Source organism: Alligator mississippiensis, chromosome 11, assembly GCF_030867095.1.
Source record: "Alligator mississippiensis isolate rAllMis1 chromosome 11, rAllMis1, whole genome shotgun sequence".
NCBI classification, from domain to species: Eukaryota; Metazoa; Chordata; order Crocodylia; family Alligatoridae; genus Alligator; species Alligator mississippiensis.
In genome coordinates, this window is record NC_081834.1 from 900046 (window position 1) to 921867 (window position 21822).

Sequence of the window (21822 nt, forward strand, 5' to 3'; positions counted from 1 at the left end):
TCCCATGGTCCCGCGTGGCTGGGAATGACCCTGTTCGGCTCCAGCAGGGCCCAGGGGGTGGGAGCCAGCTGGAGCTGAGACGCTGGCACCAGCGCTGTCCAGCAAAGCGCCGCAGGGGCTGGGTCCAGGCGGGGTCCGCTCACGTGGGCTCCCCGCGGTGGGCCATGAACACGCGTGGTCCCGGCAGTGTGGAGCAGCGGCGCCCCCTGGTGGGCAGCCTGGATAGCTGCAGCCCCACTCCCCTTCCCCGCACCGTGGCGCTCCCGCATGCTGCGTGGGGGCAGAGCGTGGGGGGTGGCAGGGCCGTGGGCCCTGGGGTTTGCGTGACCACGGGACCACTCACCCCCGCGCCTGCTCGTGGGGGCTGCGGGGCTCAGAGCCGTGGGAGCAGGCGGGGTGGCCCACAGCCAGGCAGCTCCATGTGACCGTGGCTCCTTTCCCAGTAAGGGGATACGGAGCTGCTAAAATTAGAGGCAGCCTCACAGCCTGGGACGGCTGCCTGGGAGCTGGGGCAGCCCAGCTGCTCTTGGCCAGGGGTGGGGAAAGAGCCGGCCCAGGTGGCCCCTGCAGGATCATGGGCAGGGCTGTGGGGCAGGAGCTGGGGCTCTGCCCCTGAAGAGCCTGGCACAGGGCAGAGACCCCCAGGCAGCCCCGGCCCACGGGCCCCCTGAAAGGCCCGGGGCAGCTCCAACTCTGGGGCAAAGCAGAGCTGGTGCGGGGGCAAGGTCTGCGCTGCACTATCGGTCACAGCCCTGGGCATGGGGTCCCCCTGGATAGGGACGTGCCAGCCCCCTCGAGGGCAGCCTGGCGGGGCGCGGGGCTGCTCTGCACCCATGTCCCTGCTCTCCCCAGGGGCCAGGTGACGGCCCTCGCCGCTCCCTGGGGCTCTGGCAGGGACAAGGACCCAGGATGGCTGGGGGTGGGCCGGGACTCCTGGCGCCTCGTGACTTCCAACAAGTCCATAAAACAATGAGGAAGAGCCGTGGGTGCCAGCACCCACACGCAGGAGCTGGGGGCACGAGGGGCCCGAGAGCCGCCCTTGCCGGGGAGCGCCCAGGCGCAGCGTGGAGGCACCTGCCTCAGGGCGCCGGGGCACGCAGCTCGCCCGGGCCTGGGCAAGCGGGACAGGCAGGGGAGCGGCTCAGCAAGGCCCCACGTCGGTCTCGGCCGGCTCTTCCTCTTCTGCTGAGACAGGGCTTCAGAAAGCGAAGCTGGGCCGAGCCCGGCAGCCTCTGCTCCGCGCTCCCTTGGCCCCGGCCGGCGCTGTTCCCCCGGACGTGTCCGCTGCACGGGGCAGCTCCGTGGGGGCCGTGGCCAGCCCAGGCTGGAGCAGTCGGAGGCCGTGGAGAGCTGCAGGCCGGGCACCCGGCACTGGCGCTCTCCTCGCCCGCCTGCGAGAGCCCAGCACGGCTGCCGCCAGCTCGGGGCCGGCTCTGCCCACGCGTGCGGCTGTGTGGAGCGGCTCGGCACGGGTCGCCGCAGCACGGCTGTCCCCGCGTGGCTGCCAGGCGCAGGCAAGGCCGGAGCTGCCCTCGTGCCCGTCGCCGCCCGGCTGCGAGGCCGCGGCCAAAGCGGTAGCCGGAGCGGCGGAACCCGGCTGCCCTTCGCCCCGCCGGGAACCTGCCTGCCGGCGCCGCGGCCTTGGGACGGCGAGGCGGCGGCGGCGGCGGCTGCTGGGCGCGCCCGGCTCCCCCAGCGCCGCGCTCGGCACGGAGGGCTTGCAGCGCGCCCGGCCACGCGCAGACGGAGCTCGCGCGGGGTCCGCGGTCCGGGCTCGAGCCGCGTGCCGCCCGCCTGCACCCCGGGCCGGGCCGGGCCGGGCGGGGCGGGGCGGGGCAGGCGGCGCCGGCTCCGCCCCGGGGAGGGCCCGGGCGTTGCTGCCCAATGCGGCTCCCGGCGCTCACGTGTCCCCGGCCCGGCCCGGCCCGGCTCCGCGCCCGCTGCCCGCGCCCCGCGCCCCGCGCCCACTCCGCCCGCCCGCGATGGCCCGTTACCTGCGCGCCGCGCCCGCGCTCTGCCTCCGCCTCGCGCCCGGCCCCGCCACAGCCACAGCCACAGCCCCGCGGAGACACTGTGAGTGCAGCGGCCGGGGCCGGGGCCGGGGCCGGGGCCGGGCGGTGAAGGGCAGCGGCAGCTGCCGCCTGGCTCCGTCCCCGCCGCGCTGCAGAGCCGGGGCGGGCAGGCCGGGGAGCGGGGCCCGGCCCCGGGGCCGAGGGCGGCCGGCGGGCGGGCGGCGCAGCTGTTGCCCTCCGCGGGGCTGCTCGTGGCCCGGCGCCGGGAAGGGCGTCCAAGGACGGCGGGCGGTGCGGGGCGCGGGGCAGTGCCCCGGCCGCTGGCGACACGTGTCCGTGTCCCCTTGGTCCGGCCGCCGTGTCCTTGTCCCTGCGCCGCCTGGCTCCTCCGCCCGGGCGGCCCGCGGGGCTTGGCCTCAGCGCCGGGAGCCGCGCGCTGGGGCTGGCGGGGCCGCGGCAGCGAGAGGTCCTTCCCCCCGGGTCCGTGCGCAGGCCCCCGGGCTGAGCGCGCACGGTTTGGGCCCCTCTCTCCCGTGAATCTGCCCCCGGGAGGGCAGTGGGGCGGCAGGGGTCAGCAACCCCTCTGCCCGGTGGGCTCTCGGCACCCACTCCGCGCCGGGGTGGACGGGCTCCAGGGCCCTTGTCCTAGGGGCTCGTACCCCGCAGGACGCAGCTCCCTGCGGACCTGGCCCTCTGCCACATGCTCTCCAGCCCAGGAGCCCTGGCCACGGGCCAGCCGAGCTGAATCAGGAGGGGAATTGTTTGGATAAACCCGGTGCTGGGGACAGGCCTGCCTGCCGGCCTCCCCTGCCACTCCTGCTCGGCGCTGCCGCGAGGCTGGGGCCCGGGGGCAGGTGGGCTGTTACCCCCCGCAGCAGCTCTGACAGCCGGGGGCTTCTCCCCAGATGCCAACAAGCGGATTAAGGTCGCCAACCCGGTGGTGGAGATGGACGGCGACGAGATGACACGGATCATCTGGGCCTTCATCAAGGAGAAGGTACTGCCTGGGCGTGGGGGGAGCCGCGCGGGCTGGGTCTTGGGGGGCTCCACGGCCCCTGGGGATGCAGGCAGGCCGGGGAAGCAGCCCACGCCTGGCCTGCTGCTGCCACCCCGCCCCAGGGCAGGTGGCTGGCTGGGGCATTGCACAGCCTGGGCCTCTGGGTGTTTCGAGCGGATCCCCCGCCCCGATCTGTGTCTGGGTGCTGTGGGGTCGGGGCCTCAGAGCAGCTGGGGCCAGGGATGCACGAGCGGGCTCCATCCAGGAAGCAGGTGTCTGATTGAAACGTCCTGCCCGGGCCTGCTGCTTCCTGCTGAGGCAGGGAGCCGAGCCCGAAAGCGAAACCGCCTGGCGGGGGAGCTGCAGCGTGGGGTGGTGCCGGCACCGCTTCTCAGCTGGGCCGTGGCTCCAGCCCTGCCCTTGGATGCAGGGAGAAGGGGAGCCCTGGCATGGGGGGACGACACGTGGGGGTCCCTGCCCCACTCTGAGCTCTCTCCCTTCGGTGCCTGCTAGCTGATCCTGCCCAACGTGGACGTGCAGCTGAAGTACTTTGACCTGGGGTTGCCAAACCGGGACCAGACGAATGACCAGGTCACCATCGATTCGGCCTTGGCCACACAGAAGTACAACGTGGCCGTGAAGTGTGCCACCATCACGCCTGATGAGGCCAGAGTGGAAGGTGTGGAGGGCTGGGCGCTTGGGGACAGAGTGGCATGGCTAGGGGACCTCCCCCCGTCCCTGGCCTCTGCCCCCGCGGGGCAGGGCGCTTCATTCACACCTTGGGGGAGGCGGTGACTTGGGATCTAACCTCAGTGCCACGAGCACCAGGTGGACGCTGCCCTGGGCTGCACAGTCCCAGTGCGTGGCAGGGGTGAACCCCTGCACTTACCTGTGGGGACGGGAAGGGGTCGGGGTCTGGGCTCAGCCCCCCTGGTCAGAGCAGACTGCAGTGCTGTGCTTAGGTCTGGGCGGGGGCTGGCAGGGGGCCGGTGGGTGCCCTGCCCTCGTGGGTGGGGGGCACAGAGCATCTCACCCACCTGCACTCCCACTCCCCAGAGTTCAAGCTGAAGAAGATGTGGAAGAGCCCGAACGGCACGATCCGAAACATCCTGGGCGGCACTGTCTTCCGGGAGCCCATCATCTGCAACAACATTCCCCGCCTGGTCCCGGGCTGGAGCAAGCCCATCACCATCGGCAGGCACGCCCACGGTGACCAGGTGTGCCCACGGGACACGCAGCCTGGGCAGGGGCATCCATCCTTGTGGGGGAGCCATGGGCACAGAGGGGTGCAGCCAGGGTGACGGCTGGGACTCTGCTTTGCAGTACAAGGCCACGGACTTTGTGGTGGACAAGTCCGGGACGTTCAAGATGGTGTTCACCCCGAAGGATGGCAGTGGTGTGAAGGAGTGGGAGGTGTACAACTTCCCTGGAGGCGGCGTGGGCATGGGCATGTACAACACGGACGAGGTGAGGGCCGCCGCGTGGGAGCCAGGCACAGAGGGCCAGAGAAGGGCTGGTCAGGGCCTGCCAGGGGAGCTCCCGGTGCTGGGTGGCTGGGGGCTTTCTCCCCAGGAGCCCCGTAGGCGCTGGCCTGGGGGTTGCGATGGCGGGCTGGCCCTACTGTCCTGGCTGGACTCAGGCTTGTGGGTGAGGCGCAGAGTTAGTAAAGCTACTTGCTCCTGGCTCAGGCCAGTGATGGGGAGCCTACACCCTTCCCCCAGCCTTGGCCCTGGGGATGGGCCAATGCAGCTGCCCTTCAAGACCCGGCTCCCCAGCCTGCAGCCGGGCAGAGCACCTTCCTCCAGCTGCTGGCGCCTGTGTGCGGAGGGGTGTGGGGCCTGACTGAGCCTGTGTCCGTCCGCCTGTCCCCTGCAGTCCATCTCCGGCTTCGCGCACAGCTGCTTCCAGTACGCCATCAACAAGAAGTGGCCGCTCTACATGAGCACCAAGAACACCATCCTCAAGGCCTATGACGGGCGCTTCAAGGACATCTTCCAGGAGATCTTTGAGAAGTATGAGCATGGTGCGGTACTGGGGGGCACCTGTGGGCAGCCTGCCTCGCAGGGGGTCGAGACCAGGCATGGCCTGCCTGGCAGGACAAGATCAGTGCCACGAAGTGTGGGTGGCCAGTCTCCCAGCCCCTGTCCGGAAGGAGGGTGGTTCTGCCCTTGCCCCCTGCCCCTGGGTGACCCCTGCCCTTGCCCCCAGGCACTATAAGACAGACTTCGACAAGCTGAAGATCTGGTACGAGCACCGGCTCATTGACGACATGGTGGCCCAGGTGCTGAAGTCTGTGGGCGGCTTCGTCTGGGCTTGCAAGAACTACGATGGGGACGTGCAATCGGACATCCTAGCGCAAGGTGCTGGGGGAGGGGGCAGCACTGCCGCGGTGTCAATTGAGGGGGGAAGCTCAGGGTATGCACCCCACTCAGGGTCAAGGCACCCCACTTATGAGCAAGTCCCCCGTGCCTTGACCACAGCCTGCTCCCTGCTCTAGGGTTCGGCTCCCTGGGGCTGATGACCTCGGTCCTCGTCTGCCCGGACGGCAAGACCGTTGAGGCTGAGGCAGCACATGGCACCGTCACCCGCCACTACCGGGAGCACCAGAAAGTGAGTCGCTGCCCCCCTCGCCTGCTGCTCCAGTGCTGGCTATGGCCTGGAGGGAGGAAAGGGCTGTTTGTTTTGCCCCTGTGCTAAGCAGACGGGCGCCTCCTCGCCCAGAGCTGCTGCAGCAGGTGGGGAAGGGAGTGGTTGGTGATGCCCCATGGTGGGACCTGGGGCTGGTCCGAGGGTTTTCCGTTGCTGGTGGCACCATGTAGCTCTGTTTGCAGGGACGACCCACCAGCACCAACCCCATTGCCAGCATCTTTGCCTGGACACGGGCCCTGGAGCACAGAGGCAAGCTGGATAGCAACCCGGACCTGATCAAGTAAGCAGAGCCACCGGCTGGCCCAGAAGCTGGGCTGCTTGCCCCGCGTTGCCCTTTTGCCCTCCCTTGGCGTGAAGGCACGTGGCTGCTTGGCTTGGGAGCTGACGTGTGTGGGCATTGGGAGGCCAGAGCAGGATGATCTGATGGGGGTAGGGCTAGGGCTGGGCTCCTGCTTGCACCAGCCAGCACAAGGGTGGGAGAAGCTGGGCCTGGCCAGCCAGGGACCGGGGCCTGACCCTGCTGCACCCCCAGGTTTGCCCAGACGCTGGAGAAAGTCTGTGTCGAGACTGTGGAGAGCGGGGCAATGACCAAGGACCTCGCGGGCTGCATCCATGGCCTCAGCAAGTGAGTATGGGCAGGGTGGGCTGGGCCTTGCATGCTCCAGTCCTGGCTCCCTGCAGAGCTGAGTCTTCCCCCGCTGCTGCCTCCTGCTCCCGGTACGGAGGGGCATCTCCTGGGAGTAGGTGACGCTGCCTTTAGGGTGGGCAGGCTGCATTGTGCACATGCTCTCGGAGCCAGCTGGGGGTGGAAGGGTGCTGACACTATGCCCAGTCCCTTCATCCCCCCACGCTGGGTGAGCCCCTTGTCCTGGAGCGAGTGGGCTTTCCTGGCTAGCCTGGGTGCAAGAGGAGCCATTGCCTGCCAAGGCCGCACTGTTGGCCCCCCGCCCTCAGCTGCCTGATGTGTCAGTGAGGGGTTGAAGGGCGGTTTGTCTAGGGCGGTGCCCTTAGCTCCAGTGATGCTGCTGCTCTGGCTGCTGGCCAGGACAGCGCATGGAGCTGGGCTTGGCCACCTTCTCCTGGGCTTGCCAAGCCCCTCCCCAGGGAGCCCCGAGAGCTGCCCTGCTGCAGGCAGCCTCTGGCTCGAGAAGGGGGGCCGTGTGGCTGCCAGCTGGGCCCAGAGCAGCATGTGCCCGCGCCCAGCCCTGACCCTCCACCTCTGCCTTGCAGTGTGAAGCTGAACGAGCACTATGTGAACACCGGCGACTTCCTGGACGCCATCAAGAACAACCTGGACAAAGCCCTGGGCAAGCAGTAGACGGGGTGGGGGCTCCTTTCTAGGGGTAGGGGGCGTGCGGTGGCCCAGCCCCAGCAGTGCACCTCGACCTGAACAGCACCGCAGTGGCTGCCGCTCAGCGCATGGGGGCTGGTGGGGCAACTTTTGTAACTGGTTTTCTTACGGCATGTTTTTAAACGGTCCCTAACTGGCACATGGGAGGCAGGAGGGAGCAGCCTGCCCATCCCATGGGCCCTAATTTATGTAACCCCTGACCTCTTGGTGCCCAACATAGCCATTAAACCTCTTCACACCCCCCACTGGCTGCAGCAAACGGGGTTAACCGTGCTGTGCAGTGGCACTGCCGCCCCCTCGTGGCGGCTCCCGGGGCTGGGCCGTGGGCCGTGCCCTGTGGCTCAGCACTGGTGCGGGCGCCGGGCTAAAGAATATTCCTTTATTTAGAATTATTGCTAACAACTCTTCAAACAGGGAGTCACACACAGTAGGGCTTTGCACGGGGGGGGGGGATGACCGCACTGCGCCGCACCCGCCAGCGCTGCTCTCCTCTGCCCGGGCAGCGGTGCGGCCGGGGGCTCCGTGGGTGCAGGCACTGCCTGCTCTGCAGGAGTGAGGAGGCCGGCGGGGGGCCAGGCGAGAGCGGCTGCTTTTTGGTAACGGGGACAGAGGTAGTTTGTAGGGGAAGAAGGGCCGGTGCACTCTGGGCAGAGAGGAGGGCAGTGCCGCTGGGCCCTACCCGGGCTGTGCTGCTTTCCCAGGCAGCCTGGCCTCCCCCGCAGCGCCAGGCAAGGGGACCCTGGCTGCAGCTCCCGGCCATGACCTGTGCAGGAGCCGTAAGGGCTCCCCTCTGTCCAGCATGGGCCCAAAAGCCCTGAAGGTGCTGTAGGCTCCAGGGAAGGGGGAGGGAGAGCTGCTGGCAGGTGCCCGGACCTGCAGGGAAGCCTGTACTGAGCTGCCCCTGGGCTTGAAAGGCAGCCCCCACGACACTCAGCAGTGCGGGCTGTTGTGGGGCAGCCCCTAGCCCCGGGCACGGTTTCGCTCCTCCCTGTCAGAGCTGCTTGTCTCCACTCCTGCTGCCTCCGGGGAGCCTCTGCAAACACGGCTTCCTTGGCTCGGGCCCAGGGGCAGGGCTGCATGGAGGCTGCCCTGGGTTGCACCCAGGAGGGGAGATTTGCAAGGGCGGTGGTGGAGGGCAGGACTGGGCCCTGCTGCTGCCCTCGGAGCTAGGGGCGCCCAGAGCTTCGCAGCCTGTGGCTGTCCCAGTCTCTCCCTGCCCGAGGGTCCTGCTGGGACTCACCCCCGCGCTTCCCTGGGTGTGTGGCTGTCATCCCCATGAGGCAGCAGCTTGGGGGGGGAGGGCATAGCTCTGGGCCCCGCTCTTGATGCACGGTGCCCTGTCCCCCTTCACAGGCACTAAGTAGCAGTGCCCGTGGCGCTACAGCAGCTTTGGTTCACCCACCCCAGCCTGCCCGTGGCACACGGGCCAGGCCAGGGCTTCACTTGGGAGCAGCAGCAGCGCTTCTCTTTGGTCGCCCTGTGCCAGGGCAGGAAGCCCTGAGTACCCAAGCCGCCTGCTCCACTCACGCATGGCTTCCACAGGCTTGCAAGGGACAGTGGTGGTGGGAGCAGCCTTGGCTGAGGGGAGCACCCGTGGCGGAGCTCGTGGCGGGGGGAATAAATTACCTTCACAATCCAGCCACGAGCGGGGTCAGGCCAGGGCTGCTCCCGGGCAAGTAGCTCACTTGACCTTGCATGTGCCATGCTGTCCTTCCTTAGAGAGCATCACATTTGTGCCTCTCCATCTGCCCGCAGCAAGAGCTGGGCCTTGGTGAGGCGGGGCTGGGCTGACGGGTGGCAGGCTGGACCCCCGTCTCCTCCGGAGCCATCCGCAGCCTCCGCCCGAGGGGAGCCGGGAGGTAGAACAGGATTAACGCTGCTCGGATGCACCTTCTCCGGCCACAGGCACCTTTGCTGCCGATGCCCAGGAGTAGTGTGCCCCGGGCTTGGCCATGTGGGCTCCAGGGAGGGCAGGTGGCATGGCTGCCCAGGCCAGCGGTGGCTGCCCTCGGTGAAGGAGGGCCCTGAGAGGGGATGGCCCGGCAACGGCACAGAGCCTTGGCCCAACCGGCTCCCTGCTGCACCAGCCGGGCAGCAGCCAAGACCCGTTGGCCCGCTGCATCAGTTCTGTGGGCAGCTGCGCTGCCTCCGGCTGCTCCTCCTTCCTCCGGCGCTGCGGGGCTCGGAGCCATCCCCGTTTCCTCCTTCACACGGGTAGCATCGGTGCACCAGGCTTGGCTGGAGCGGGCACTGCCGGGACTCCGGGCTGGCGCCGCGTGCCAGGAGCTCCTTCCCCTGCTGGCTCCCAGTTCTCTGCACCGCGGCCTCGGCCCTGCCCGTCTCAGCTACAGCATGTTGTAATAGGCCATTTCCTTCATGGTCTGCTCGGTCAGGCTGCTCTCGTCCGGGGCGCGCCCCACCCCCCCATAGTCGTAGGCGCTCTCCTCCTCGTAGTCCTCCATCTCCTGCTGCCCGTCCAGCTCGGCGGTGTCGGCGCCCGTCAGCTCCATCATGGGGTCTGGAAGACAGGACGCGACAAGCCAGTCCAGCTGCAGGGACAAGGGCCAGGCTGACAGGTGGAACTGACCCCCACCTCCGTCCCTCCCTGCTACAGAAGGGGCATCCGAGTCCCTTAGCTTAGGCAGGCCCCTGCCACGTGGGAACCGGGGCCCAGCTGGGGTAGGACCGGGATGCACCTGCCCGTGCATGGAGAGGGGCCCACGGGCTCCGGGGCAGCAAGCGCAGCAGCTTGTTGAGCGAGCAGACATGCGATTTCAGGCTAGGCTATGGCTACCCCCTGCCTTCCTGGGAGCAGGTGCATCCACCTGGGTTACCCATGCTTGCCAGACTCCGTGCAGTGAGGGGTGCTGTGTGCAAGCTGGCTGGTCCCTGCGGCAGGGCAGCCCAGGCCTCTGTCCAGCTGGGTCCAGCCTGGCTGTGCTGCCCTGGCAGGGGTAGAGCAATGCAGTGCATGGGAACCGCAGCGATGCAGCCACGAGGACGGCGGTGCAACTATGCGCCTTTTTCAGTGCGTCGTTCCTCCAGGATCTCTGCTCCCAGAGACCTGTGCCTGCTTCACTCCCAGGGTGGGGACCAGCCTGTCCCAGCTCTCCCAGCCACCCCAAGGGAAGGGAGGCGTGCTGGACCAGGGGCATACCGTACCAGCAGCTCAGTGGAGTGAACTCCCCATCCTGCTGGGCTGTGCAGGCCAACAGCCAGTGACCACAGCCCCAGGGCAGCATTAACTTTCCCTGCTGGTTTCTTCTGCAGAGCGGTCCAGCCAAGCTACGGCTCGGCAGGGCAGGGTGCCCTGGAGCAGCGGGTGAAGGGATAGCAATTGCCAGCTGCCAGGCATGATGTGGGAAGGGGCTGGCCCCAGGTGCGGGAGGATCATGCACAAGCCCTTGGCATGTTGGCACAAACACGTGGCACGGGAGCAGAGGCCTGGATGCACAGGGTCACAGCACAGGCCCCAGGGCCCACTCGCGTGCAGCCCCCTGCACAGCTCAGCTGGGGCAGCCTCGGGCCCAGCCAGCAACACGCTGCCGGGCACCCTTGCATAGCTGGGGGTCATGCCAACGCTGGCTCTGGACCCAGCTGGGGCTCCTGGCCACGGGCCCGATCCAAGCCTGTTCCTACCTTGACTGTCCAGGCTGATGTCCATGACCCCATGCTTGACCTTCATGTGCCGGCTCAGGTTGCCCTTCAGGTTGAACTTGCTGGAGCAGTAGGGACACTTGAAGGGTTTGCTGCCGGCGTGCAGGTGCATGTGGCCCAGCAGGTTGTACATGCGGTTGAAGGATTTCCCGCAGACCTGGAATGAGACTCTGGCCATCAGCAAAACCCCTTCCCCGCCGCCCTGCCCCATCCTCCGCAGGGGCTCAGCCCGCCAGCAGCTGCCTTGGCGCTGGGCTTTCCGAAGCAGCCCAAACAGGCCCCGGGACTCCCCGATGATCCCCTCGCCTCCAAGCAACCAAGACTTCAGCCAGCTCTCCAGCGGTCTCCCTGCCCTGCCCTGCGTCAGCTTTCAGGGCTCGGGGAGCAGAGGGGCGAGCAGCCCTGGCTTAGGATAGGAGGCAGCAACCCCTGCTTCCTGGCAGCTTGCGGGGTCCTGCTCTGGGTCCCCGGGGCTGAGGCAGCCAGCAGGCTTGAGCACTGGGTGAAGGGCTGGAGGAGACACCCCCACCCTGTGCTCCTTGAATCAGCCTGTGACCTGGCCCAGGAAGTCAGGCTCGGTCCCATGAGTGCCCGGTGGGGCCTCCACCTGCTAGCCCCATACCTTGCACTTGAAGGGCTTGACAGGCGAGTGCACAATCATGTGCGTCTTGAGCGTCTGCTTCTGCACGAAGGTCTTGAAGCAGATGTGGCACTGGTAGGGCCGGACACTGGTGTGGATGAGCATGTGCCGCTTCATGTTGGCCTGCAGTGTGAACTCCCGCCCGCACACCTCACACTTGAACTCCTTCACGCCCTGCCGGGGGCACGGACAGCGTCAGCCTGAGGGAAGCATCTCCCTCCCCACACGGGGATGTGCCCCGGGCCTGCCGGAGCTGCAGGGGCCACAGGATGCAGGAGCACGGGCCAGCACGGAGGTCTGCACTGATCCCTGTGCCCCCCTCTGCTTGGGGCTTTCTGCCAGTGCCCCAGGAGCCCTTCTCTCCAGTTCAGCTGGAGTGAGTGTGTACATGAGCCTGTGTACGGGTGCGTGTGCATGGCTGTGCATGTTCGTGCACACACACATGCATTGTGCCTTGGTTACAGCAAAGAGCAAAGGCATCTGGGACTTCCTCCTTGAGATAAGCTGTGACGCAGTAACCTGGGTGCAAGGCCAGGGGTAGGGATAGCCAGGACAGTCACCGTGCCCACTCCTGCTCCCGTAGCCCATTCCTGCTCCCTCGTCCTTCTGCCCAGGAGATCCAGGCTCTCCCTTCTGCCCTGGCACGGACCCACGGTGACTCTCCACAGTGACAGCTTGCTACCCGTGCCCCGCTTTCCTCCCAGCTTCGGGGCCTCCCTCTTAGATCAAGCAAGACGTGTCCTGCAGCATTTCCAAGCCCCGTGTTAGGTCCCTGCTTTGGGGAGAAGAGTCACTGCAGTCCTAGGATGTCCTGACAAGCCGGGGCGGGGAAGGGGCGTGCAGTGGGCTGGGAGACACCCCCCTACGCCAGGGGATGTCACGTGCCCGAGCCCACAGCCCCTTTGTCCCACCGAATGCCAAACAGCCCCCGATATTTGGTAGGCAGCTCCAACCCGCGCGCGCCCCACAGCGCACCCTCCCCGACCCCCTCCCGCGCCGGCCGGGCCGAACCTTGTGGGTGAGCGAGTGCTGCTTGAGGTGGTGGATCTGGCTGAACTCCATGCCGCACTCGGTGCAGACGAAGGGGCGCACGTTCTGGTGCTTCAGCATGTGGTTCTGCAGCTGGCTGCGGTAGGCGAAGGACCGGCTGCACTCCAGGCACTGGTAGAGCGTGGGCCCCTGGTGCGTGGCCAGGTGCCGCTTGAGCTGCGTCAGCGTGGAGAAGTCCAGGCCGCACTCCACGCACACGTGGCACCGCCCGCTCTCGTGCTTGCCCTCGTGGGCCTTCAGCTCGCTGGGGTAGGCGAAGCCCCGACCGCAGAACCGGCAGCTGTAGGGCTTGATGTCCGTGTGCAGCAGCATGTGCCGCTTCAGGTGGCTGGTCTGGGTGAAGGCCTTGTGGCACACGTCGCACTTGTGCGGCCGCGTGCCCTGGTGCGTCAGCAGGTGGGTCTGCAGGTGGCTGGGCTGCTTGAAGAGCTTGCTGCAGTGCGGGCAGGAGTGGGGCTTGATGCCGTTGTGGCCCAGGATGTGCGTCACCAGGTTGTACTTGGACGTGTAGGACTTCTCGCACATGCGGCACTGCCAGCGCTTCTGGCGGTCGCCCGCCTCCACCAGGTACGAGTCGTCGATCTGCACGTTGATGTCCAGCCGGTCCAGCTGCGCCTTCTTGTGGCGCTCGCTGTTGCCACCGCCCCCGTCCGCCTCGAAGTCCGCCGGGTCCTGCCACGCGAAGCCCTGCTCGCTCTTCACCTGCTCCTCCGGCGACTCGGGCACCGGTGCCTCCGCGTCGCTCAGGGACGGGGCGCTCGCCTCAAAGCCGCACTCGGTGGGAAGGGCCTCAGGCTCGGCGCTCTCCGCGGCCCCGCTCAGGCCGGCCTCCGCGTACCCCGCCTGGACGGGCTCCCGGAGCCTGTGCTCGTAGCCCCCCAGGGCCGCATCCTGCCGCACGTGCCTGCGCAGGTGCCGGAGGCGCCGGGGCTTCCTGCTGAAGGCGCTGAGGTCGATCATCTTCATGGTGCTGCTCTGCACCGTCTTGTCGCTGGCGGCGCCCTCCAGGCTGGGGGGGTGGCTGCCGGGCACCTCGCTCTTGTCCTCCCCCAGGGTGGGCACCTCGTACACCACCTCCTGCTCGTGGCCCTCGGCCTTCTCGCTCTTGACCTTGGGCACCAGCCTCACGGGCGGCCGCTTCCTCCTCCGGGTGTGCTTTTCGAACGAGGCGTCGGCCTCCAGCGCTTCCTCATCCTGCAGCTCCGCGCGGGCGGGCCCATCGCTCTCCGGCTCCTCCGGCTCCACGGTGGCCGTGTCCGCCAGCTCGTTTCCAAGCCCTGGGAAGAAGCCGCTGGGGCTGACGGTCGCGCCGAAGAGCTCATTCTCTGACACCAGGCCCAAGACCGCCGCCTGCGCCAGGGACAGCACCACCACGGCGTCTGTCTGAGTGCCGCAGTCGGTGACGTGGGCCATCTCTCGTGCCACGGGGCTACGCTGTCATTGCTGCAGGAACAAGAGAGAAGGGCCCGTTAGTCTTCCCCGAGAGCGAGCCCCGCGTCCTCCCAGGGCCCAGACGGTCAGGGGTTGGTCTGGACACCAGCACAGCTCTGTGCGAGCTGGGTCCCGGCCCCCGTCCCAGGCTCTTGCCCCGGTGCAAGTGCAACCAAGGGACGGAGGCTGGCTGCAGGTGCCTAGGGCTGGGTGCCTGGCCCTACTTAGTGGGCACCCCACTCACCCAGGGCTGCCAGCCCCTCTGCCCCCTACCACTGCCAAACCAGAGCCGCAGGACCCGTGGTGCTGAGCGCCTCAGACAGCAGTCCCAAGGGGTTTGAAGCTGGGCCCCAGCGAGCAATCCTCACCGAGCCAGCGGTCACATATGACAGCGTGGCAAGTCCTTTGCGACGGCCTGCAGCGAGTTGCCTTCGCTCTGCTCCTGCCGCAGCGGGCTCGACAACCATCGTCAGTCCTACCCCCTGCCATCCCCAACGGGGCTCCAGTGCCACCCTGGGAGAGCCGACGGGGAGTCGGGAGAGGAACGGACAAGGAAGCCACCTCCAAGAGGTAGCCAAACCTCCTCCCGCTGTCTCCCGTAGCGGACTCCCGTGGCTCATCCCGTCACAGGTGCAAGGAAAGGTCTGACTCGGGGTGCAATGTGTTGCGGGTGGCCTGTGGTGCCTCTCGTCCCTGGGCAGCGCAAGGGGAAGCAACACAAGAGTGAGCGTGAACCCTGCTGCGTGGGAAGCGCTGGAGCGTGGCCAGGCCGGGCAGGCCCCGCGTCCCAACACACTGCCAGGTTACCAAGGCCCAAGGAAGATGCCCTGGAGAGGTCTCCTGCTCGGGGCTATGCAGGGCCCACCAGGCTCCTTGCCGCGGGCTGCGCGGAAGGAAACGCTGGCCCAGCAAAGCCCCTTGTTAGCGACCACGTGGCCTGGGGCACGTGGGAAGCAGAGCTACGCTCCCAGCAACGGCACCCTGCACAGCACCAGACCTGCCTGCCCTCCAGCTCAGCGCCTGGGTGTGGTGTCCCTAGGAGCCCCAAGCTGAGAAACAGAGAGAAGTGGGGCTGGAGGGACCTCGGGGGGTCACATCCAGTCCAACCCCGCCTGAGGCAGGATCAGCCCTGCGCAAACCAGCCCAGACAAACCCGCTGTCTGACCACTTTGCAAACCTAGCTGGCCCTGACACCACAGCAGGCATCGCCCCGGACCTTGCCACAGGGCAAGCAGGGACCGCGGTGGCCAATGTCCTAGTGCTGCAAAGGTGGCTCAGAGATGTTGGAGAGATCCCAGGCAGAGGCCACATCTCTGCCACAGGGGAAGGCAACCCCCCTCCACCCTGCCCCAGTCCGTACCAGCGGTGAAAATCCCTTCCTGACCGGGTGGAGGGGTGCGACCCCATAGCCAGGGCCGTCCGGGGTCGAGTCCCAGAAGGAGCATTGGCACAGCCCAGTCGCAGCCCCCGGCCTGGGCTGCAGACAGCACTTGACGCTGCTCAGGAAAGCTTAAAAACATGCAGCAGCAGGAGGGGAAAGGCCCTCTCGGCCCCAAGCGGCAACTAGCAAAGCCCCAAAGCCTGCAAAATGCCATGTCCCCATGCTCCGAGAGCTGGCCGGCCCCGGACCGAGTGCTTCTCCCGGGGCAGCTGCCATTTCCCTTGGCTGCACGGCAGCCCTGAGCCGGCCGCCGCCACGGCGGAGTCAGAGCCGTCCCAGACGTGGGAGAGGCGACGCAAACTGCTTCTGCCACGGGCAGGGGAAAGCCGAGCCCCTCTTCAGGCTGAACCGGAGCACGGAGGCAGCCAGCGGCCCGGCCTGCACAGAAGTTTCCTGTGCAGACAGCCCCCTTCCCCGCAGCGTCTGCCCGTGTCTCCAGGGTTTAGTCCACAGCTCCCCTGGGCGGGGCGACGCAGCGGGTAGTGCCTGGGGCACTGCTCACCGGGAGCGGTGCCAGAAGGATGGGGAGGGCCTCACCTGCCCCTGCCTCTATAACCCAGGTTGCACGGGCAGTGCGCAGCAGCGCAAGGCATTTGGGGAATCGTAGTTCTGCAGAGCGGCGGTAGAGTTTGCAGCTGCTGCTGGGGGAAGAACTGATCCCTATTTTTTGCCACCCAATTCAGCCCTCTGGACATGGGCTTTGGCAGCAAAATAGTGGAGTGAAAGCTCCCTTCCCCCTTCCCCTTATCCCCCCCCAGCAGCAACCACCTCCACCGCAGGCTAGAGAACCAGGATTCCCGCAGCACCTTGCACCCCATCCACCCAGCTCTCTGCTCCCTCCAGCTCCTGAGCCTGCAGACCGCTGTCCCGGCGCATGTTTTCCATGCTACACCTCTTGGTGGGCTGGAGGAACACCGTGCCCATTTTACAGAGGGGGAATGGTGCAGGGAGGGACTAAGCAAGGTGCTCAAGGGCGTGCAGCCTATCTGTGGCTGAGCCAGACTCTCTCTAGTGTTGTCACTGCAGGGCTTTCCAATCCTAAAACCTGGCCAAGGAGCCTTGGGAATCAATACTGTGGATTTCAATGGATCCCAGGATGTAGAGGAAGCTCCAGAGACTGGACGGAGAAAAAGAACAGCAAATGTTCTGCCAGGATTAAAAGGGCACGAGCCAGAGGCCAGACACGCACAGACAGACACTGATTCTGGGCAAAACCATGGCCAGGCCATGACAAGATGCAATCAGTGGAAATGAAAATGATGGCAGCACACTCGATACCAATCCACACGGCTTTCTGGAAAAGAAGCCTTGTAAACAAACCTGCAATTGTGTTTTAATGAGATGTCCAGTTTGACTGATAAAGGTAACATGGCTGACGTAATAAACTTTGATTTCTCCTGGAAGACATTCTGATTAAAACCTTAGATCTCTCTCAAATCAATGTTGCATTTATTCAACAGAGGAAAAAACCCCATGATTTATGGGCTCTCCAATGCAAACTCATCATCAGCCCCGAGGAGCGTTGCTAGAGGAGTCCCCCGGGGCTCTGTCCTAGGCCCCCTGCTACTCAACATCCTAATCTACAATTTGGAGGAAAAGACAAAAATTGTTGCCTGCAAAAATGTGCAGATGGTGCACAAACTGGCAGATGGGCAAGCGGCGAGGGGGGCAGGCTGCTTATACAGGTGGACTGACATCGCGTGCTGAGGTGGGATCATCTGAACAGCACATGCTCTAACGCAGTCAAATGCAAGGTCACCTACGTACGGTCACACTCGGAGGATGGATGAGACCGTACCCTGGAAGGCATGGCCTGAGAAGGGGCTGGGATGCGGCAGGAGCCACTGAACCCGAACCACCAGCACCATCCCGCAACTGGGAAGGGAGCGTAGGGGAGCAGCAAGCACGAGCAGGAGGCGGCACAGCCTCGGCGTGCAGGGTCGGGGAGCACGGCTGCGTCCCGCGTCCATTCTGAGGTCCCCAGCTCGGAGAGGAAGCCAGCAGCATGGGGCGCGCTCAGAAATGGATGTGCCGAGAACAGGGACCGCAGAGGCTCGCGCTCACTTTGTCCAAGAGAAGCGGTCGAGGTCACAAAGACGAGATCCCCGACGGCAGACAGCTCTCGCCGAGCGGAGAAGGCACAACAAGGCCCCGTGGCTGGGACCTGGGGGCAGACTCGCCCAAATGGGACGTAAGGGGCCAACTGCGGCAGCAGCTTCTCTGGGGTGGGCTGGATTTCCCTCCATCGAGGTCACAGCCTTCGAGGAGACCAAACTGCTGGAAGACCGTTTTACACTGGACATTGCGAAAAACTTCTTCGCTATCCGAGTCTGCAGAGTCTGGAACAGACTCCCCGCAGAAGCGGTGCAAGCACCGACTCTGGATGCCTCTCTCGCTGGGGTGATCTGACGCCCGCTGGCTTCCTGCCCCGGGGGCTGGGGGCTGGACCCGATGATCTCGCAAGGTCCCTTCCAGCCCGAATGTCTATGAATCTATGAGACCTGCTCCAGCCCAGCCAGGAGCCCTGGGCTTGCTGCAAGAGCCACGGGAGCAGCTAGTCATAACCTTCTCATCTGGCCCTAAAAGGCTGCAAAGGACCATCCTGCTCCCTTCCCAGGGGGTCCCAAGCCTGTTAGACACTGCACTAAGAGTAAGCAACGCTGCCTGGGGCCTCTTCCTGCTCCGGGCAGGGCTCCGGAGCGGGTCCTGAGCCCCCTAGCTTGGGTTGAACAGCACAGCTGGGGCCCTGTAACGCCAAGTGCCAGAGCAACAAAGGAGGCAGCACTCCGGTCAGCCGCCCTTGGGAGGTGGGGGTTGTGCCCTGAGCTTCCGGCGCAGGGGCAGACACCGTCACCACCGCACATGCACATGCACACTTCCCTCCACCCACACCAGCTCCTTCCCCTCCTGGAGGATTTGGTACACAGAATCGAGCTGCCTTCAGGCCAATGCAAAGGATTCAATGCTTGCTGCAAGCACCTCACAGCTGACAGGCAGGCAGAGGATGAGCCATCGCATCGGTGCCCCCCGCCAGCCGTCCCGGTCCTGCCAAACCCATGTGCAACCTCCTCCCCCCCGGGCACGGTCAGGGGCTCGCGCAGGACGGGCTGCACCCACACATCCAGTGCCCAGAGCGGGCTACATCCTGACCCCACCCTCCCGGGGGCAGCCCCTACCCGGGATGCAGAGCCCGGTCCCGGGTGCGCCAGCACTCGGGTGGTCTCCAGGACACGCACGCCCCTGCAGAGCAGAGCACGGGGCACGGCTGCCCCGCTCAGGTAGGCCGGGCACGAAGCTCACCAGCTGGAAAGCAGCGCCCTCGCTTACTTTCCCCTTCCACAAAGGCGGGGGCAGAGCCTTGCACGCAGCACAGACAGCAGCTAGCTGGGGACTTCAGGCTGGCCGTAAACCGAGCGCAGCAGCCTGGGACGGCGGAGCCGAGGGGAGAGGCGGCAGCAGACGCACCTGCGGGCACGGCGTGCGTGGCACTCGGATCCGGGAACGGCTCTCGGCGCTCTGCAGCGCTCCTGGAGCGCTCGGGCTGCGGCGTCAGCGCTGGAGGAGCGGGCGGCGCGGGAGAGCGCGAGGCAGAGCGAGAGGGAAGGAGGCGGCAGCTGGAGAAACAGGTGAACCCGAGAGAGGCCGACCTCGGGTAGGCTGGGAAAGCCATGCCAGCCCTGCACTCGCAGCTTCGAGGCAGCGTTAACCCCCGAGCGCACCGAGCAGACCGAGCGCTGCCGGCAGAAAGGACCTGCGCCGCGCTCACATCGCCTCCCGCGGCCCACTCGGGATCTCTGCCCTCCTGCCCGCAGCGAGGCGCGGGTGAGGAGCGCAGCAAGAGACCCCATCCAGGCGACGCGGCTGGGCCGGGGCAGGTCGGGACGAGCCCTGGAGGAGCCTCTCCCTTGGAGCCGTGTCCGAGTCCCTTGCTCGGAGGGAGGGAGGGGACCGTGCGAGAGGAGCGGTCTCCAGGGGCGGGATGGCGCAGGGGTCTCTGACCTCCCGCGGCCCTGGGGGTTGAATCCTCTCTGCAGACGCAGCAGTAAGAAAACCCTGCAAAGGGGTCAGCGTGCAGCGTGGGCATGTCCAGCCAGGTGCCCCGGGAGAGGCGGAAGAGCTTTCGTCCGGGCGGTCTCGGGGGCACGAGCTCCTTTGGTCCAGGAGGAGCCTTTCCCGAGCTGCTTTGCGCGGCGCTCCTCACGCTCCTCAGGCCAGCCTTCCCGAGGAAGGGGAGGCTGCGGGTGCCAGCGCAGCCCGGGCACCGGGCGCAGAGGCCAGGAGCAGGCAGAGCTGCCAGCTCCCCACTGCAAACACCCTGCTGCAGGGAGAGGTCCCAGGCAGCTTGGCCAAAGCCCCTCGGCGTCCAGCGCAGCTGCCCCGCGGCCGCTCAGATGCACGGACCCAGCAGCTCCCTCAAACAGGCGGGGTGCCGGCCGCACAGAGCCCCAGGCGCGCGCCGCCACGTCTGCCTGCAGCACGAGGCACTGGGCAAAACACAGGAGGGGGAGACGAATCCACCGGGCGCTCGCAAAGGAAGCTCGTGGCGAGGCGAGGCGAGGCGAGGCGAGGCTCTGAGCAGGGCCCATCTGCCCCCCGCCTCCCACTGTCACAGTGCCAGCCACGTCAGACCCGGATGAAAGGGACGTGGGGGCAGGGAAGGCTCTGGGCTCTCACCGGGGCAAGAGGAGGATGTCTCCAGAGACACCGAGTCCTCCTGCAGAGCACCTGGGAGCCGCTCGGGCCGGCGCCGCTCCGCGCAGCCAGGCAGCCTGCCTCCCCCGGGCAGAGAAGGGCCGACTGATGCAGGCGCGGCGTGGAGGGGACGCACGTCCCACGCCCGCAGCGCCAGCCACCCCCTGGCTGCGCCGTGGACCCGGGAGGGCTGAGCTGGCCGCTCCGCTCCAGCGCCCGGAAAGCTGCGGGAACTGCAAAGAAGCGACGGGCTGGCTGCCCACCGCGCCGTGCCCGGGGCTGCTGGCCTGCGTCCGGGCTGGAGGAGCAGGCTCCCAGCACCCCCTGGCAGCGAGGCGTCTACGCGCCCGCCGAGCGCTTCGACCCGGCGCTGCAAACTCGCCCTGGGGAGCCCCGTCTCCCGCTCACCTACTGTCACGTCTAAGAGGGAAGCGCGAGGTGCAGGGCTGGGGCCTATGAGCGCCGGGCACGGCGAGCCCGCCCCGCCGGCCTCCTGCCCTTGCCAGGGGGAACGGGGACGAGCGATGCCAGCTTGGGTTTGGTGCGAGCGCCCCTGCCTCGTGCGCGGGGGCGCTGCGTGGTAGAGCGGGCTGGGGCTGGGGCTGGGGGGAGCAGCGCGAGAAGAGAAAGCCGTACAAAAATGGAGAGAGGGAAAGAAAGAAAGAAAGAAAGAAGGGAGAAGGAGAAGGAGGGGGAGGGAGGAGAGCGGTGTGGAGGCAGAGAAACAAAGAGGAGAGGGGGAGGGGAGCAGGAGAGGGAGAGGAGAGGAGAGGAGAGGAGAGGGGGATGGGGACGGAAAGCGCTGGGGGATGGGGAGAAGGAGCAATCCCGCACCTCCCTGCGCACACTTGTTGTGCGGGGCCGCTCTCGCCCCCGTGCGACACCAGGGCCCGGAGGCCGGAGGAGTCCAGCCGTGGCCCCCAGGCTGGAGAGCCCAGCTCCCCCGAAGCGGCAGGCGCTGGAGCGCCCGCGCCCCCAGCCTCCAGCCCTTGCAAAGCCCCCGCCTGTGGCCCAGCTCCGCGCCGGGTCACCGGCTGCTGCAGGGAGCATAGCCGCGGCCTTGCTGACGGCACCCAGCTGCACGACGGGGCTCCCGACACGGCAGCCCCGGGGCAATGACACGCTCCCCCGGCCCGCACCGCGCCCAGCACCCGGACCCCAGCCGGCTGCTCGGGGTAGCCGTCCCCCAGGTCGGGGCAGATTTTCCTGGGTCCAAGGGGCTGCGTCCCGCAGTCGCCGGGGCTTTTCCTGGGCTCGAAGCCCAGAGGGTCAGGACGCTGCAGCCCTGCCAGCCGCAGGCACGGTCCGACCGGAGCAGAGACCAGAGACCCTGCCCCGACCCACTCCCGTTCCCTCCACCTGGGAGCTGGCCTTCTCTGCCCGGGAGGCTGTTCATGCTCCTCGGGGAGCCGGGGGGTCCCACGGCGCAGCCCCCGACCCCCCTTGGCACAGCTCTCTCCTCACCCACATCAGAGGCTGCAAAATGCCTGCGCGGCAGCCCTGCCCCACTTGCCAGGCCAGCGATGGGAAGACGGGGCCAGACAAGGCTCCCCAGCACCAGCATCCAGCTCTCCCCCCACCCAGCCCCGCTGCCCAGGGGACGGCTAATCCCGTCTCCAGGCCTAGCCCCTTCGCTGCAGCCTGGGGGAGCACGTGCCCCTCCGGGGGCAAAAGCAAGCGCTCCTACAGACCCAGTGCTAGGACTCCGTTCCCGTTCCCAGCCGTGTCCGGTGGGTCAGTCCTCGCAGGACTCCCAGCCTGGATCCGCCACGGAAGAGGCAGCAGCCAGGGCAAGTCGAAAGGGGGAGTTCAGGGGCTGGGGATGAGCAGCAGCTTCCCGGGGGAGACGACCAACCACGCCCCTGTCCTGGAGAGGTGGCATGGAGACCGAGAGCCAAGGAG

At 67.1% G+C, this 21822-nt stretch overlaps 2 protein-coding genes across 11 annotated transcripts in view; one reads left to right on the forward strand and one right to left on the reverse strand.

Moving 5' to 3' along the window:
• Positions 1-1938: 1938 nt before the first annotated feature.
• IDH2 (isocitrate dehydrogenase (NADP(+)) 2) lies at positions 1939-7254 on the forward strand. The gene is made up of 11 exons (XM_059714490.1): positions 1939-2073; positions 2918-3009; positions 3523-3688; positions 4066-4226; positions 4333-4476; positions 4885-5021; positions 5218-5369; positions 5507-5619; positions 5841-5938; positions 6191-6283; positions 6889-7254. Exons 1-11 carry the CDS (start codon positions 1983-1985, stop codon positions 6974-6976), a joined length of 1335 nt encoding a protein of 444 aa, XP_059570473.1. The 5' UTR covers positions 1939-1982; the 3' UTR covers positions 6977-7254.
• A 120-nt stretch (positions 7255-7374) lies between these two features.
• Positions 7375-21822, reverse strand: part of ZNF710 (zinc finger protein 710) — a 57342-nt gene continuing 42894 nt past the window's right edge. For 5 of the 10 annotated variants that reach the window (XM_059714481.1, XM_059714483.1, XM_059714480.1 and 2 more), the window contains 4 exons: positions 12318-13799; positions 11289-11480; positions 10649-10823; positions 7375-9558 (listed from right to left, as the gene is read on the reverse strand). In XM_059714481.1, coding sequence (XP_059570464.1) covers positions 9131-9558; positions 10649-10823; positions 11289-11480; positions 12318-13769 — 2247 coding nt within the window. In that variant the 5' untranslated portion in view covers positions 13770-13799 and the 3' untranslated portion in view covers positions 7375-9130. The other 5 variants (XM_059714487.1, XM_059714488.1, XM_059714485.1 and 2 more) reach the window with 5 other exon arrangements.